At 38.5% G+C, this 14,432-nt stretch overlaps 2 protein-coding genes across 6 annotated transcripts; one reads left to right on the top strand and one right to left on the bottom strand.

Moving 5' to 3' along the window:
* Nucleotides 1–2,176: 2,176 nt before the first annotated feature.
* Nucleotides 2,177–4,857, bottom strand: lzic (leucine zipper and CTNNBIP1 domain containing). 2 transcript variants are annotated; one of them, XM_079559313.1, is made up of 8 exons: nucleotides 4,805–4,857; nucleotides 4,658–4,695; nucleotides 4,264–4,374; nucleotides 3,890–4,025; nucleotides 3,722–3,820; nucleotides 3,315–3,410; nucleotides 2,562–2,643; nucleotides 2,179–2,479 (listed from the first exon to the last, which is right to left on the bottom strand). In XM_079559313.1, exons 3-8 carry the CDS (start codon nucleotides 4,362–4,364, stop codon nucleotides 2,424–2,426), a joined length of 570 nt encoding a protein of 189 aa, XP_079415439.1. In that variant the 5' UTR covers nucleotides 4,365–4,374; nucleotides 4,658–4,695; nucleotides 4,805–4,857; the 3' UTR covers nucleotides 2,179–2,423. The 2 variants fall into 2 exon arrangements, with proteins under 2 accessions (XP_079415440.1, XP_079415439.1); XM_079559314.1 differs by lacking the exon at nucleotides 4,805–4,857 and having other exon boundaries at nucleotides 2,177–2,479; nucleotides 4,658–4,795.
* A 224-nt stretch (nucleotides 4,858–5,081) lies between these two features.
* rbp7a (retinol binding protein 7a, cellular) lies at nucleotides 5,082–14,406 on the top strand. 4 transcript variants are annotated; one of them, XM_079559300.1, is made up of 6 exons: nucleotides 5,082–5,148; nucleotides 5,476–5,632; nucleotides 5,912–6,089; nucleotides 7,877–8,001; nucleotides 8,919–9,354; nucleotides 12,474–12,612. In XM_079559300.1, the coding sequence occupies exons 2-5, from the start codon at nucleotides 5,518–5,520 to the stop codon at nucleotides 9,317–9,319; spliced, it is 819 nt and encodes a 272-aa protein (XP_079415426.1). In that variant the 5' UTR covers nucleotides 5,082–5,148; nucleotides 5,476–5,517; the 3' UTR covers nucleotides 9,320–9,354; nucleotides 12,474–12,612. The 4 variants fall into 4 exon arrangements, with proteins under 4 accessions (XP_079415426.1, XP_079415425.1, XP_079415428.1 ...); XM_079559299.1 differs by lacking the exon at nucleotides 12,474–12,612 and having other exon boundaries at nucleotides 8,919–10,086; XM_079559302.1 differs by lacking the exons at nucleotides 5,082–5,148; nucleotides 5,476–5,632; nucleotides 5,912–6,089; nucleotides 7,877–8,001 and adding exons at nucleotides 13,617–13,795; nucleotides 13,914–14,015; nucleotides 14,111–14,406 and having other exon boundaries at nucleotides 8,937–9,047; nucleotides 12,474–12,628.
* The last annotated feature ends 26 nt before the right edge of the window (nucleotides 14,407–14,432 follow it).

The raw sequence follows: 14,432 nt of genomic DNA, 5'->3' as shown, positions 1-14,432 counted from the left end.
AATAGCCAATGCTGATTTTAGTAGCACAATTGTATTTTTAGATTAATTTATGATTTTAACAATTGCGTTGGTGATAAGTTTCCCCTCCATGATGACCTGCACTTCATTAGGTCGAGATGGGAATGCCTTTTTTACCAATTTCATAAATATTCAATGTTGATTTTGATCCACTTCTTCTCACAAAGCTAGGGATTACATGAATTTCATTTAACAATGACGCATCGCTAGTTTGTGTTTTACATAGTCGTTTGTGTCCATGTTGATGTGTAGAAGCTAGATTCATATTGTAACTTCTATAGATATTGTGCTAAATCATATTGTTCTGAAAAATCCACCTCTAAAATGTTGTACAGATACATGAAATATGAAAAATTGCATTGGCAGCATACATGGAGTATACTGTTAAATTGAATTATTTGTGTATAGTAGACAGTCATTTTGAAGTGTCTTATTGCCTGAGTTGTTGAGGATTTTTTGAGGGCAGCATGTATTTCACAGGAGTATAATATTGAACTGATAATTCACCTTTTCATCATGTCAAATGTAAGCTTTTTCTTTTCTTTTCATAGTTTCATGCATTGTATCAAAAATCATTGTCATTTTCCAAGTTCTACGTCTCTCTTTAAATCAGCCCCTGAGCTTGGTGTTCATTGGTTGAATTGAATGTCACTGCCTATCAATCTAAATAGCAGCCATAATGTGAAAACCATAAGACAGCAGATGGGGAGTTATGTTGCATGACCCACAAATATTGAATGAATCAGTGTCATGTGGAATAAAACGCAATACACTAATGAAATATCAATCTACACGTCCACAGCACACCGGATATTTTTTAGGCCCAAGCGCCAACAGGGCTAGTTTTGGTTTATTGTTTTGTCTTTTAATTTTGTTTTTCCTCAAAACTGAAAGATTAAAGATGTTTTCTGGATGGTTGGGGATTCTTCCTTTGTTGTTGGAGCTGCTCTCACTTTTCTACCAATTGAAAAGCAAATTGTAGTGAAGTTGATGCTTGCTCGTAAACAAAATAAAGGATGATGAGATGGAATATAAATGTGGTGTCGTGTCGTTTTTCTTGCATCACTGCAGCAGCTCAGGTAGGTAGGACACTGCGTACTGAGGGTAGACGCCCTGATCAGTGGACACACGATGCACGCGCTCCCCCTGGTGGAGAGGATGCGTGGGTTCTTACTTTTTACATAATGACGGATGAATTATTGCAAAGTATGTGCAGTAAATTAAAGGATTTTAAGAAATTGATTAATGCTTATAATAGGGCACCTTTTCCTGCTCAATGTCAACTCAAAGTGCCTCACACAGAGTCCAATCATGAGATGCTTATAAAATACACAGAGAAAGCAGCTTCCTCCAATGTATTGCATTCATTTGTGTAATAAAAGGTTGTTTTTAACATGATTCTAACTCATTTCTGCGTTAATGCTCCTCAAATAAACTAAACTGAAAAGCCTATTAGAAAGAGATAGGATTTGCATTGTTTGATTAGTAGCTTTCAAACTCTTCTTAAACCCCACCTGAACCGAGTCACTAGTTTGGCTTTACCCAAATCTAAAATCTTCTTGAAAGAAAAGCATTCAAGTAGTGACAAAAACTAGAAGAAAACGAGAATGAAAACGCAACAAAAAAGCATCAAAAAGTGATAGCAAAAACAACAAAGAAAAGTAACAAATACGCAAAGATGAACAACTGACAAAAAGCCTCTAAAGAGCAACAAAATGTGACAAAAAAAGGGATGAAAGTGCAGCAAAAAAGTAACAAAATCTCAACAAAAAGTGGCAAAATTGTGGCAAAAATGCCATGAAAAGCAACAAAAGAGCAACAAGAAACAGATAAAAATGAAGTGAAAAAGAACATGAAAAAAGTGACACAACACGTAACAATGCAATGAAAATCATCTGTTGTAGGTCTTAGCTTTCAAATGAGGCACTAGCCTTGAGGCTGTAAACTCCAGTCAAGAAGCTTCTAGATTTGGGTAAAGCTGAACTGGAGAAAATGTGCACGGCTAAGGCAGGGGTTAAGAGGTTAATTCACACCAGTGAGCAAGCCATAGTAAATAATGTTATACTGAACTAGGACAATATCAAGATTCTAGTTAAATTAAAAAGTACAGAACCACACACAGATATTTTTCACTCATTTTATGACCAACAGCAATAGAAATACAGCAAACACAGTCACAAAATAATAGCCACATAGTGTACATTCATTTCCATGTCTTAGTATCTGGTCTGTACCTTAAGACTGCCTATATTACTCTGGACACAATAGAATACAATTACAAAAAATGCTATTTATAAAAGAATATTATAAAAAGTGTTAGCACTTACAGCCACACCACAAAGTGCACCAGTTATTTACAAATCAGGAGCAATTTGGCACATATCATTTTTCACATCAAGGATTAGTTACGCTTTGGTTTTCACACCAGAACTTGCTAAAGCCATAATTTTATCCTCGGATCCTGGAACAAAGAAAACAGAAATGAAATACTCTGCCAACAAGTGTGCTTTCTTACATATACTTTTAATCATGCCTTTCCTCACCTAGGCTTGCAGTGATTTTTTCAAACTGGCTCAAAGTGGCTGTGGCATTTTCTGTCAAGAATGACTCGTCTTCTGCAGTGAGCTGTCAAAAATCATTCATTTAGGTTTAGAAACGGGAAATAAATTAGTTAAAGTTAGAAGTCTGAGTAACACTATTTAAAAGCCGCACTGTGTAACATTTTGGATTCTACTATTTGCCAGCAATACACAACACGCTTCTTATGACCAGCTAGACACAGATTTATTTATTTTTTTGCTGTGGTTAATCAAAGAATAGATGTGGACCCAATTTATTTAAATCTCACTTGGCTGCCTTTAGTTAACGTCACCATGGAAACGAGCTGGAGAAGTAATTGCTCTCTGCAAATTTAGCCTGCAAGTTAGGTCTTTGGAGAGGAGCCGCTCAAAGCAAAGACACATGTTTGTTTGTTTTGTAGGTATCACTACATTTATTAAGTAAAAAAAAATCTATTTATCTTATTATATTTATTGGGTGAAATGGTACCCAGTGTAGCTTTAAACCCAAATTTGAATTAGACAATTCAACGTTAAAAGACGTGAATGCAGCTAAAGCCTAGAGCACTCAAAGTTTAACTAATGAGGATGTTCCTCTTTAGCAGAGCAGCTCAGCGGTGCACCCATAATAGCAGCAGAGTGACACCTGCCATATATCACAGTTGTTGCGGAGTCAGCCTCACAAGCCACTGAATCATCTCTAACTCCACGCTCGTGCTGCCTGTTCGAGAGCCTCACCTTCTCGCCCAGTTTTCTCAAGGCTGTGAGGATTTCCATTTTCTGCAGAGTGTAAACATCCCGTGGCAATTTCCCCACCATGACATCTCGGTCCATCTGCGCAGAATGTCACACAATAGTTAGACAGAGACCAACTACAGAGCAACAGTACTGCAGAGGTGGAAAGCTACTTTTAGAATAACAACATGCCCCATGAAAGCTCAATACTTGTAATGCCTAACAGTAACTTGCAGTTAACAATAATATGCAATAATTTGCATATTGCATAATAAGTTTAATCTATCAAACACATAATCATTCCATGTTTGTTTTACTTCTTCAAACATATAGTTTTATTGAAGCTTGAATCCACTTTTGACGACTATTTATCACAAATGCTATAAGATAACATCATTATAAGTTCATACCTCTCCTAGCCTGGTTCTCAGTTGCCCTGGTTGTTTCTTGGCAAACAATCGGATGACCTCAGGAGTTTTGAATGCCTGGCTAATGGCAGCTTGAATTGCCTGGTGAAAACATTTGAATTAACAGAATAATATTCATAACTATGTCTTTGACATCTGCATCTTTCATACCAGCTGCATGCCACCCAGTTCATCTACCAGTGTCATGTCTCCGCTCATGATCTTCTTCAGGGAGTCATTAAACTCACTCAACTGCTCCAGCGTCTCCTTTTTTGTCTCTTCATATTCCTCTTCATCCAAATCTTCTCTGAAATGCAAAGACAAGCAGTGTAGGTTAAAGCAACAGTGTCACTGTGCATGCTATCTGTGAGCATTCTTCTAAAAGAAATTAACATTCCATCTCCTTGTGTCTTTGAACAATGTAGAGTGTTTACAAGATGAACATTAACAAGCTCAGTGAACATTCGGTATCAGCAATTTATTTGGGCATTTCAACAATCCAAACAAACAACAAGCCAAATGTTTGTGACAATTGTCTGTCAAACCTGCATTCTTCCAAATCTTGAAGCTGCTGCATCAGTCGGTCAAGTTGCTCTTCCATATTCTGCCTCAGTTTACCAGTTTCTGTTTTTCCACGGGAAGCCATAACGACTTAACTTTAAAGAAAACATCAGAAATGAGCAACTCGTAAAAAAAACCCAACAGCAAACAACATGGGGACATTTAAAACACACCATGCTAATATATAAACAAAGACAGCAATCCAGTTTTAAACTACAGGCGCTCAGTTAGCATCAAGTATTGGATACGATAACTCTGTAATTGGGTGGCTTATCGATTATTATGCGAGACATAGTATTTGTGTTTGTTTTGAGCGTATTATGTTGGGTTTAAGAACATTTTCTTAGCCTTAGCTAGCGAGCTAAAATAGTTTCTCACCAGTCTAAAAAAGATGCGTTCAGATGCAGAACCCAGACCTGCCAAAACGAAACAGTTGAGTTATTTTCGTCAGGTCTACTAAGTAGTGTATGAATAACGTATGGCTAAGTAAGTATTTGTCTTTACATCCATGTTATAAACACTTACAGCCAGTCTATGGGTGGGGCTCATTTGTTCCGGGTTTGTTAACCAATCACGTTCACTACTACTTCTGCTGCATTCAAGAATATCGTTGTTATAGCTACTCAAACAACACAATGGAAAAAAAACACGGGGTGTGATTAATCTAATTTACTTAAAATATCCGATCAAGGGCACATCCTATTTTTATTTTAGGAACAATTACATGTGGAAATAAGTCTATTTTGCTTCCCCATCAAAAGGATGCCAAAAAAAAAAACGTTTTCTGTTCATCTGTTGGTCAGTGAACGCTGCATGATCGCAACTAGTAGCAGCCCAAAAGAATCAGGGAGCTATTCCTGTTCTGATAGGTAATACCGTGATCATTTTAACTTTATTTTGCAGATATACATCATATACTCGTTAAATAAAGAAATACTGCTGTGAATTCGAGTGTTGCATTACCTATATTTTATTCATGTACGGGATCGAGTGCTTTGCAGGTAGCTAGCAAACTAGCTAGCTGTCAAAGCTATCCCATAAAGATATGTAGTTAATCTTTAACATAATTATTTATAACTAGAAGATTCTTGTCATGATTAATTAAGTTTTAGTTATAGCTGTGAGTAAGCTGTATTGTAAGTCTTTTAATTCTTGTAGACAGACTATAACAACTTTTGCCTCTTCCTGTTTTGCAGATGTAACAATTAACGTGAGTGAATCTAAACACAGAATGAGACATGGATGGGACAGCTGTGACCAAAGTGGTGCTGCTGGCCTGTGGCTCCTTTAACCCCATCACCAACATGCACTTGAGGATGTTTGAACTGGCCCGAGATCATCTTGAAGACTCTGGTACTTTTACCAAGCAATTTATTTGTCTGACTCTGACTATGGGCTGTGGTTTAGCATTAATACAATATTGTATGTTGACCAAAAATGGAATCACCTCAATGTCATCAATATGTTTTTAACCCAAAAAAAAATGCGACACACCAAGTGAGATGTGTAATGTTTGAGACAAACTTTATGAGCTCAATATATATATATGTCACAATTTATATTTCACTTTTGAAAGAAATGGTTCATGCAAACATTTTGGGAACACACGTTTTTACATTCTTATTGCTTCAGGTTACCAAGTGCTTCAAGGCATAATATCACCAGTTGGGGATGGATACAAGAAGAAAGGTTTGATTGAGGCTAAGCATCGGCTGGAGATGGCTCGTCTGGCTTCAGAAAACTCCTGGATCACAGTGGACTCCTGGGAAGGTCTACAGACAGATTGGGTAGAGACTGCTAAAGTTATACGGTGAGTAAAAAGTTTAGAAATTATCTATGCCATTTGTGATACGGATATAGTTTCCAAACAAACTTTGTCTTGAGATTATGGAATGAGGAAGTAAGAGAATATGAAACTTCAGCTTCCTGATGGCCTGGTGGATAAAGCTGTCCTTCAGTCGACTGGACCTGGCCCGTGAATTTCGCAGTCTCCTCCCTGAAGGCATTACCTTGAAGAGACTGTGATGGGTGCATAGTGTCCCTGGTGATTCTGGAGGCTGGAGTACATGTCCCTTATGGAGGGGAGAGGGGCTCCACAGATCTTCTCCACTGCTCTCCCTATGCGCTAGAGGCTTCTTCGGCAGGAGGCAGTGCTGGCATGGTACCACACAGTGATGCAGCTGGTCAGGATACTCTCTATAGTCCCTCTGTAGAAGTTGCACATAACGGAGGCTGGGACTCTGGCTCTGATGCTGTTTACTTTTCTTGACTAGTGATGTAATATTCATGGTCTAGGAGAGGTTCTCTGTGATGTGCACACACAGGAACTTAGTGGTGGTTACCCTCTCCACAGCAGCACCGTTGATTGTTAAAGGAGCATACTGGACTCGTCTCTGTTGCTGATGAGATCCACCACTGTTGTGTCGTCTGCAAACTTGATGGAGAGGTTTGAGGTGTACTTTGGAGTGCAGTCATGGGTCAGCAGAGTAAACAGAAGTGGGCTCAGCGCACAGCCTTGGGGAGCCCCGTGTTCAGTGTGATGGTTCTGGAGGACTTGCCACCGACACGTACAGCCTGTGGAGATGGCATCTTCAGTTGGGCGATTGGACCAATAAGCAAGCTGGTATGGGTCCAAGGTGGGAGGGAGAACAGACTTGATGTGGTCCATGACGAGCCGCTCAAAGCACTTCATAAGAATCGTAGTGAGTGCTACTTGACTTTTTCCAAAGTTGCACAATGTTTTCACACCTGCTATCAAACTGTCAAACTGCAACAGCCAGTTTTGCAGCATGTTTAGTTTACAATGTTTACTGTCTTACTTTCTTCATGTGATTGTTTGATGGTGCAGTGCTTGGCGCTTGTGCCTCACATCAAGAAGACCAAGGTTCGATTTCCACCTGTTCGGGGCCTTTCTGTGTAGAGTTTGTATGTTCTCACCCCGTGTCTGTGTAGGTTTCCTCCGGGTCCTCCGGTTTTCCCGACCACAAAAAATACGTACAATAGGTTTCCCTCTGGGGCTAGGAACCCCTGGAAAAAAGATTCCTTATCTTTTATTTATTTATTTTATATTTTATTTTTTATTCTGGTTTGCTTTGTTTACTACTGCAAGTAAGGTGGGTCATAGAACATTTTTTTGTGAGTTGTAAGCTTTTCCCAAAATTGATCACAGAATTTTTTTTCTAATTATTTAGAATATTAAAAAATCATTGAATATGCTGTCAATTAGGGGCGGGCAATATGGGAAATAATTTCCTTTGACTCAGATAAAAAAAATTGCAACCCATCTGCTCACTCATCTGCTGTAGCAATGAGTGAGGAAAAAGTCAGTGTTTAGGCATAGAGCTGCATTAAACTTAAAAGCCACTGAACCACGATACGACAATATCACCAAAAAAGGAGATGGTCATGCAAGGAACATTCGGTTCCGTTTTTGCCATATCACCCAGCCCTTGTCAAAAGTGTATTATGAAGGTGGATCCTGAAGGTGCATAAGCTGAAAACCATTGGTCTATGCTCTCCATTAAAATCATCATTGATTGATTTAAAATGTTTTAAAATAAAAATGGTAAATGTCAATTTTCTGCTCTTCCCACTCAGACGTTACTATAATGAAAAAATCGCACCAGAGCAGAACAATGATGACGTGGACACTGTCAAATATGGAAAAAAGAGACGCTTTGAGGAGTATTATGTAACTTCATCTTCCTCAATGGAAAACAGAGGTAAGTCTGGCATTACATTTAGAGATTTTTTACGATATTTGACCTTATATGACTTTAGGCTGTTGGCCTTTAGGATTTATCTTTAAAGTCGGACAACGTTGATATTTCACCCAATAAATAGAATAAAATACAAGCATTTATTTTATTACGGATATTTTTTAGCGTCGCATTATAACTGCCTTGAATATTAAGTTGGCAAGTTATGGCAACAGTATAATCCAAAATGATTTTTTCTTTTTTCTCCAGTAAATGACTAGAAGTCGTTCCTACCTATATTTTTTTCCTATTTTCCTTTAAAACACTTTTCCTGATGCACTGTTTTGACATGAATATATGAAATGGTAATCTCATCTATATTATTTGTCTTAACATTATTCAAATCGACCCAAAATGATCTGCAAAGCTCATCGACCATTGGCCTCTCTGGGCGTTGGCCATGACGAACAGACTGACTATTAATTATTATGTAATGATTTTAATAATTACTTATGATGATTCAGCCCAGCCTTTCCTGAACATAATGGCAGGTGCAGGGTGTGTATGGTGTTTTTGACTACCGTGTATGGACATGCTCATTCAACAGTAGTTAAACATTAAACTGACACAAAACGCATTCTAGTTTCCATTGTTAATGAATTATTTAAACACACTGGATTTTTGACTAATTTTCTTATGCCGCTCAAGGTAAAATCAGTAGATCATCATTTATTAGCTTTTATGAATCAAAGCTTTAAAGTTTAAAAGCTTTAAAGCTTTAAGCTTTTTACATATATATTTATGCCATTTTACAGTTTAACAATCGATGTGATTTACTCTCATGTTAACATGGGTTTTAATTTACTGGAACAATATACTTCATAAATGATCTTATTTCTATAGCAAAGAACACAATATTTCAACCATTCTCTTGTCCATAGATGGCACTCGTCTGATGTTGCTCTGTGGTGCTGACGTCTTGGAGTCCTTTGGCGTCCCTAATTTGTGGAAGCCGGAGGATATTGAGGAGATTGTTGGATTCTTCGGTTTAGTCTGTATCACTCGCGCTGGTAGCGAGCCCCTAAAGTTCATCCATCAGTCGGACACACTGTGGAAGCATCGTAAGAACATTCACATTGTTCAGGAGTGGGTGACGAATGAGATCTCGGCCACTCATGTCCGCCGTGCACTTAGACGAGGCCGCAGTGTCCGCTACCTGCTGCCTGACAGCGTGCTCAACTACATCCATGATCACCACCTCTATAGTGAGGACAGTGAGCAGAAAAATGCAGGGGTGGTCCTTGCACCTTTCCAGAGATACTCCGATGCTTCCACAAGCTAAATGCTTCCATACAGCAGCTGCAGCAGCAACAAAAGGTCTGCACAAGAGACGGACATGCCTACTAACATGTTTAGTCTTCCATTTATAAGCATTTATATATTATATTTACAAGCATAACAAAATCAATGATGTCATAATTTATCACACACAAATTAATACTTGATACATTTAATATTCATCTACTTCAAATGTGTTTTATACATTTTCACAAATCTGTGTGTGTTTTTAATCTTGACAAGGAGAACAGTTTTTACGAGACTTCTTGGTTTATTTTATTGTCATTATCCCAAAAATGTGCTCCCAAGCTTTCACAAAATATCTGATATATAATGGGGGAAATCCTTTGAACTACAGCAAACTTCCCTTTTTTACAGAAATGATTTTAATTAACAATTCCTCCTCATTGACACATAAAAAGATGAGAGCTCCACACTGATTTGACAAATTAAATGCCACTTAAACAAAACAAAAAGCAGCTTCTTGTCTCAGTTTTGTGTCATTGTATATCTGTGTAATATGTTCTCCCAGTCCCATCCAGGTACATTAGGGAGTGTTCATGCGAATCAATCTGGCATGTCTGAAACTAAGATTGTAAAATTTCAGAGCCAAAAACCATGTGTCAAACAGCGGTTAACCATGATTAAAAATGAGTAGTGTCTGTGTGGCAAGCAGAGGTGGGTAGAGTAGCCAAAATATTTACTCAAGTAAGGGTAATGTTACTTGAAAATAATTTAAGTACAAGTAAAAAGTAGTGACCCAAGTAATGACTCAAGAGTAAAAAAGGATTTGTAGCAAATTTTACTTGAGCTCTTTGAGCGTAAAAGTTTTATTCATGTTTCAGTAGTGACATAAATAGAGAAGAAAACATATATTTCCATAAAAAATACATACAAATAAATATTGATTTGACAATATATTTGTTTTATGTGTGATGTGAAGATTTGTCACTTAAAGATTTACTCACAATGGACAAGTAACGAGTTTCTTTTACTCATGAGTACAGATACCATATAATGTTACTCAAGTAGAAGTAAAAAGTACTGTATGATAAAACTACTCTACAGTTACTCATGTAGGACTGTAAGTGTACTTGAGTAATAGTACTCTTTGTATATTTACTCGAGCAGGGACGTGCACAGATAGAGCCCAGGTGGTGCTCAAGCACCTGCCCCTTTGCCCTCTGCTCTTTAAGTGCCCTTCTCAAGACCTGTTTTTTTTTCTCCCCAATATTAAGTATTATTTATTTTATTGTTCTTAGATATTTGCCCTATTAAGCCAACATGTGCTGAAAATACAGTTATAATGTTCAACAACATTCCTCCTCTGCCTCTCGAGCCGCGGCGGCGCTGACGCTCCTGATCAGTGAGGGGCAGCTGTGCCGTCCCCGTGTTCCCCCGTTTGAGAAGATGGTACAGCCCATCTCTGTGAGACGCGGGAGTAAAGTAAACTGAGTAAATTCAATAACTTTATGAACGAGCCAGCGCGACATGACTGGATTATTAAGGGGAAAGGAAAAGAGAGGGCCGTCGGGGCGAGACTGTCAGCGACGCGTGTCGAGACCGTCCGGATAAAGTCCGCGGTAAGAAGTCAGTCACTTTAGCGGTTCTGTTTGTCGCGCTATAAAATGAGCTGTATTATTCAGACTAAGTCAGGGCTGAGCGTAGACCAGGGTCAGAGCAGAGTGAGCTGAGGTAAGGGAGAGGAGGAGAGAGAAGGTGAGGAGGTGCCTGCGTTCTGGACACTGTGCGTCTGTGTGAGGAGCACAGGAACAGGAACAGCCCAGGATTATTGTATTTAAGATATTTTTGACATGGACAAAAATATCCATGTCATGATATTGACAAACCAGATGTTTTAAGTGCAGGTTTTAGTACCTTTGCATCATTTATTTGTGCTAGACTTAAAGCCACACCGTGTAGAATTTTCCCAATAAATAAAATTGAAATACAAGCATTTATTTTATGACCATTATTTTCATCATTGAAAAATACCTCAAAATTGTACAAACAAACATCTATGAGGCTAACCCCGCCTAAGATATGGCTGTAAACTTTACTGGGAGTGGGTACGTCTCCAGCTCGTCTCCATGGAGATGTGACTAAAGGCAGTAGAATTTGAGATTTAAACAGATTAGTTTCTCATCCACATCCATTCTTTTATTACACACGGCAGCAACAGCATTATCTGTGTTCGAGCTGGTCATTAGGAGCATGTTTTGTTTTGCCACAACAATACAGTCCAAAATGTTACGCAGTGTGCCTTTAAGTGCAGAGCCTTGTGATAGTCCTACATTGTCCTTTAAAGTCTATGTAGTTTACTATTAGGTCCACATAGTGGGACATTTTATGTTGCTGTGTTAATCAATGGTGTGTTAGTGTCACTAATTACAGAAAAATCACTTTTTTGTCTTTTTTTGGGGGGGCGGGGGGTGGGGGGGTTGTGCCCTTTTGTCTTGGTTGAGCACCTGCCCCTCAAAATGTCTGTGCACGCCACTGTACTCGAGCACATGTACCTGTACATTTTGAAGTATCGATTTCTTGCTGTAGATTTTGTTTTGAAGTAATAGTACTCTTACCTGAACAAAACATTTGGTTACTCTTTCCAACGAAAGTAAATCTGCTCGTAACAAGAATGACGTCAAATTAATTAAAGTTTTATTCTTTATTATTAAACGTAAAATCATATTCCTGTATAATATTTTGAGAATTATTTCTTATATTTAATTTTATGCTGTATTCTTTAATATCATCTGTATTATTTTACATCACTCTACCCACTTCACTGGTGATGTTGTCCTTATTGTTAGGTGTAAAATTGTTAACAATATAAATTAAATCATTTTGTGAAGAGTCACAGTCAAATGTGCAAGTCTTATCGAGCTAGCTGCTGAAGTAAACATGTTACTATTTTTAGAAGATACAAACGAAACAAGGAAATATTTGAAGAGGTTTCGAATTTTCAATCTCTGTGTGCTGTAGCGCCCCAGGCAAATCAAAGTACTGCATTTAATCACAGATCATCTGAGACCTGTTTGACCAACTTGGCCTGGTTCAGTCCCTCCCTGCTGTCACAGTCACACGCTGATCCAGTGCAGGCGAATGGGCGAGAGCTCACCTGTCCTTATAGCTGTTCCCTGTCTGTGCTTCTTCCACAGCTTTCTCGGGTCATTGCTGAAGACTTGACCACATCTGGGGGTCCTTTAGGTTTTCAGCGGGGTCTATAGAACGGACGTCAACATGCCCACCAGCTTGTGTGGAACATGGGACATGGTCAGCAGTGTCAACTCTGAGGGCTACATGATGGCATTGGGTAAGTGTATTGAACTTTAATGCTCAAGTAGTTTGAAGTGATTTGAATTTGTTTGGGGAAATTGGCAAGATCTGTGGCATTGTTATACATGTGGGTAAAAAGAAGTTGCACCTCAAGAGTCATTATGTAGGTGGGTGGGGAGAGAGTGAATGCGACAATGTGTTTGTATTTGTGGGAGGAGGTGGGTGTGAGAGAATGTTTTTAAAGCTGTAAAGCACTTTGTGTTACATAACATGTATGAAAATAAAAAATATAGATTGATTGATTGATATTAACATGCTATATGCAAATGTATATCCTTTGAGTTCTGTTTAACTGCTGAAAGAAAATAAATATACTACTTGTGCATTTACTTTTTCAAAAGTAAAAAGTATAGATAAAGAGCACACTCTCAATGTGCAAACTGCATTTAGTGATGGTGCAAAATGGATAACATGTCAAGCGCAACTTGGAGGAAGTTGCACACTATTTTGTTGGCCCTGCTTTGGCTTTATTACAACATGCATTCGTTGTGGCATTGTTTCACTAAGCTTCTGCAATGTCAAAAGATCCAGTGTTGCATGAATATTTCACCAAGATCCTGTATTGATGATGGGAGAGTGTGACCACTGCAAAGCCTTCTCCAGCACATCCTAAATCTGGACCACTCACCCTGTAAGAATGCCTGTGCTATCAGGGAAGAAGAAACCCATTAAAGGAATAACCTCAGGATGTTCAGCTGATCTCATTCTTTGGGCGCATAGTGTTACTGAACCTAGACCTGGCCAACTACTGCAACCTCAGATCATAAGAGTTATCCAGGTGGTGACTTTTTTAATGGTAAGGTGTGTACATTATAAATAAATTCCTGCAACACAAGCGCAAGTGGTTTTGTAAGAGTTCTGGTATGTGTGGGAAGGACTGATGTGGGGAATGTTTATCCTCTGGTAGACTTTGACAGCAGCCTTTGTGCACTGTGTTCAAGGTAGTGTTATTTTATTTTGTTTAGATATCAGTGTACACGTCAGAAAGATTGCTATGATGCTAAAGCTGAGGAAGGTGATTGAGCAGCAAGGGGACCAGTACATCATCAAAACTCTCAGCACCTTCAGAAACTACACAGTCTGCTTCAGAGTGGGAGAGGAGTTTACTGAGTTCACCCGAGGACTAGACAATAGGCATATGAAGGTATGCTTGAATAAAACATGTATGAAACTATAATTGACTTAAATTGTCTATTAGAAATCACTGACTGCTTTGTATCTGTACACTGATTTAAATTTGTTTTGGTGTGCCATCTGTGTAGTCACTGGTGAAGTGGGAGGGAAATAAACTGGTTTGTGAACAGATTGGAGAGAAGAAGAACCGAGGCTGGGCTCACTGGATTGAAGATGACAAATTACACTTGGTACAATTAAAATACATGAAAAATAAATAAATAAAATTGTAACAAATGTGTGTATCCTAATTGTGACACTGAGCATTGTTGTCTTCTTCCTAAAGGAACTGTACAGCGAAGGAGAAGTCTGCAAGCAAGTTTTCAAGAAAAATGCATAAGGGAGGAATAATGTTACATTGCAGGTTCAGTGAAGAAGACTACATTTTATGTTTTTGACAAAAGGAGGCAGTTTGGATTCTTCTATGATTCAAGTCCAACATAAGACAATGTGTTGTGTCGGTACACCACTAGGCGGCACTGCTGTTTTATTTCGAGTTGCTGCTGGTCAGTCGCATGATACTTTTTCTAAGTTTGTTTAGCAAAGATTTGTTTATATTACATTCTGTTTATGTGTTGCACGATGACATATGTATTTTTTTTTTTTTT

This window comes from Gobius niger (assembly GCF_951799975.1).
Source record: "Gobius niger genome assembly, chromosome: 6".
Taxonomy (NCBI): domain Eukaryota; kingdom Metazoa; phylum Chordata; class Actinopteri; order Gobiiformes; family Gobiidae; genus Gobius; species Gobius niger.
Note: the sequence above shows the minus strand (reverse complement) of the source record. Positions and strands in the feature narration are given on the sequence as shown.

Excerpts from the sequence above, each read along its gene's own strand:
- lzic (XM_079559313.1), bottom strand. The coding sequence starts at position 4,364 with ATGGCTTCCCGTGGAAAAACAGAAACTGGTAAACTGAGGCAGAATATG. Across the intron at positions 4,026-4,263 it reads CAAGATTTGGAAGAATGCAG|AGAAGATTTGGATGAAGAGG; the intron begins GTTTGACAGACA and ends TTTGCATTTCAG. Across the intron at positions 2,480-2,561 it reads AAAAATCACTGCAAGCCTAG|GATCCGAGGATAAAATTATG; the intron begins GTGAGGAAAGGC and ends TCTTTGTTCCAG.
- rbp7a (XM_079559300.1), top strand. The coding sequence starts at position 5,518 with ATGGATGGGACAGCTGTGACCAAAGTGGTGCTGCTGGCCTGTGGCTCC. Across the intron at positions 5,633-5,911 it reads AGATCATCTTGAAGACTCTG|GTTACCAAGTGCTTCAAGGC; the intron begins GTACTTTTACCA and ends TTATTGCTTCAG. Across the intron at positions 8,002-8,918 it reads TTCCTCAATGGAAAACAGAG|ATGGCACTCGTCTGATGTTG; the intron begins GTAAGTCTGGCA and ends TCTTGTCCATAG.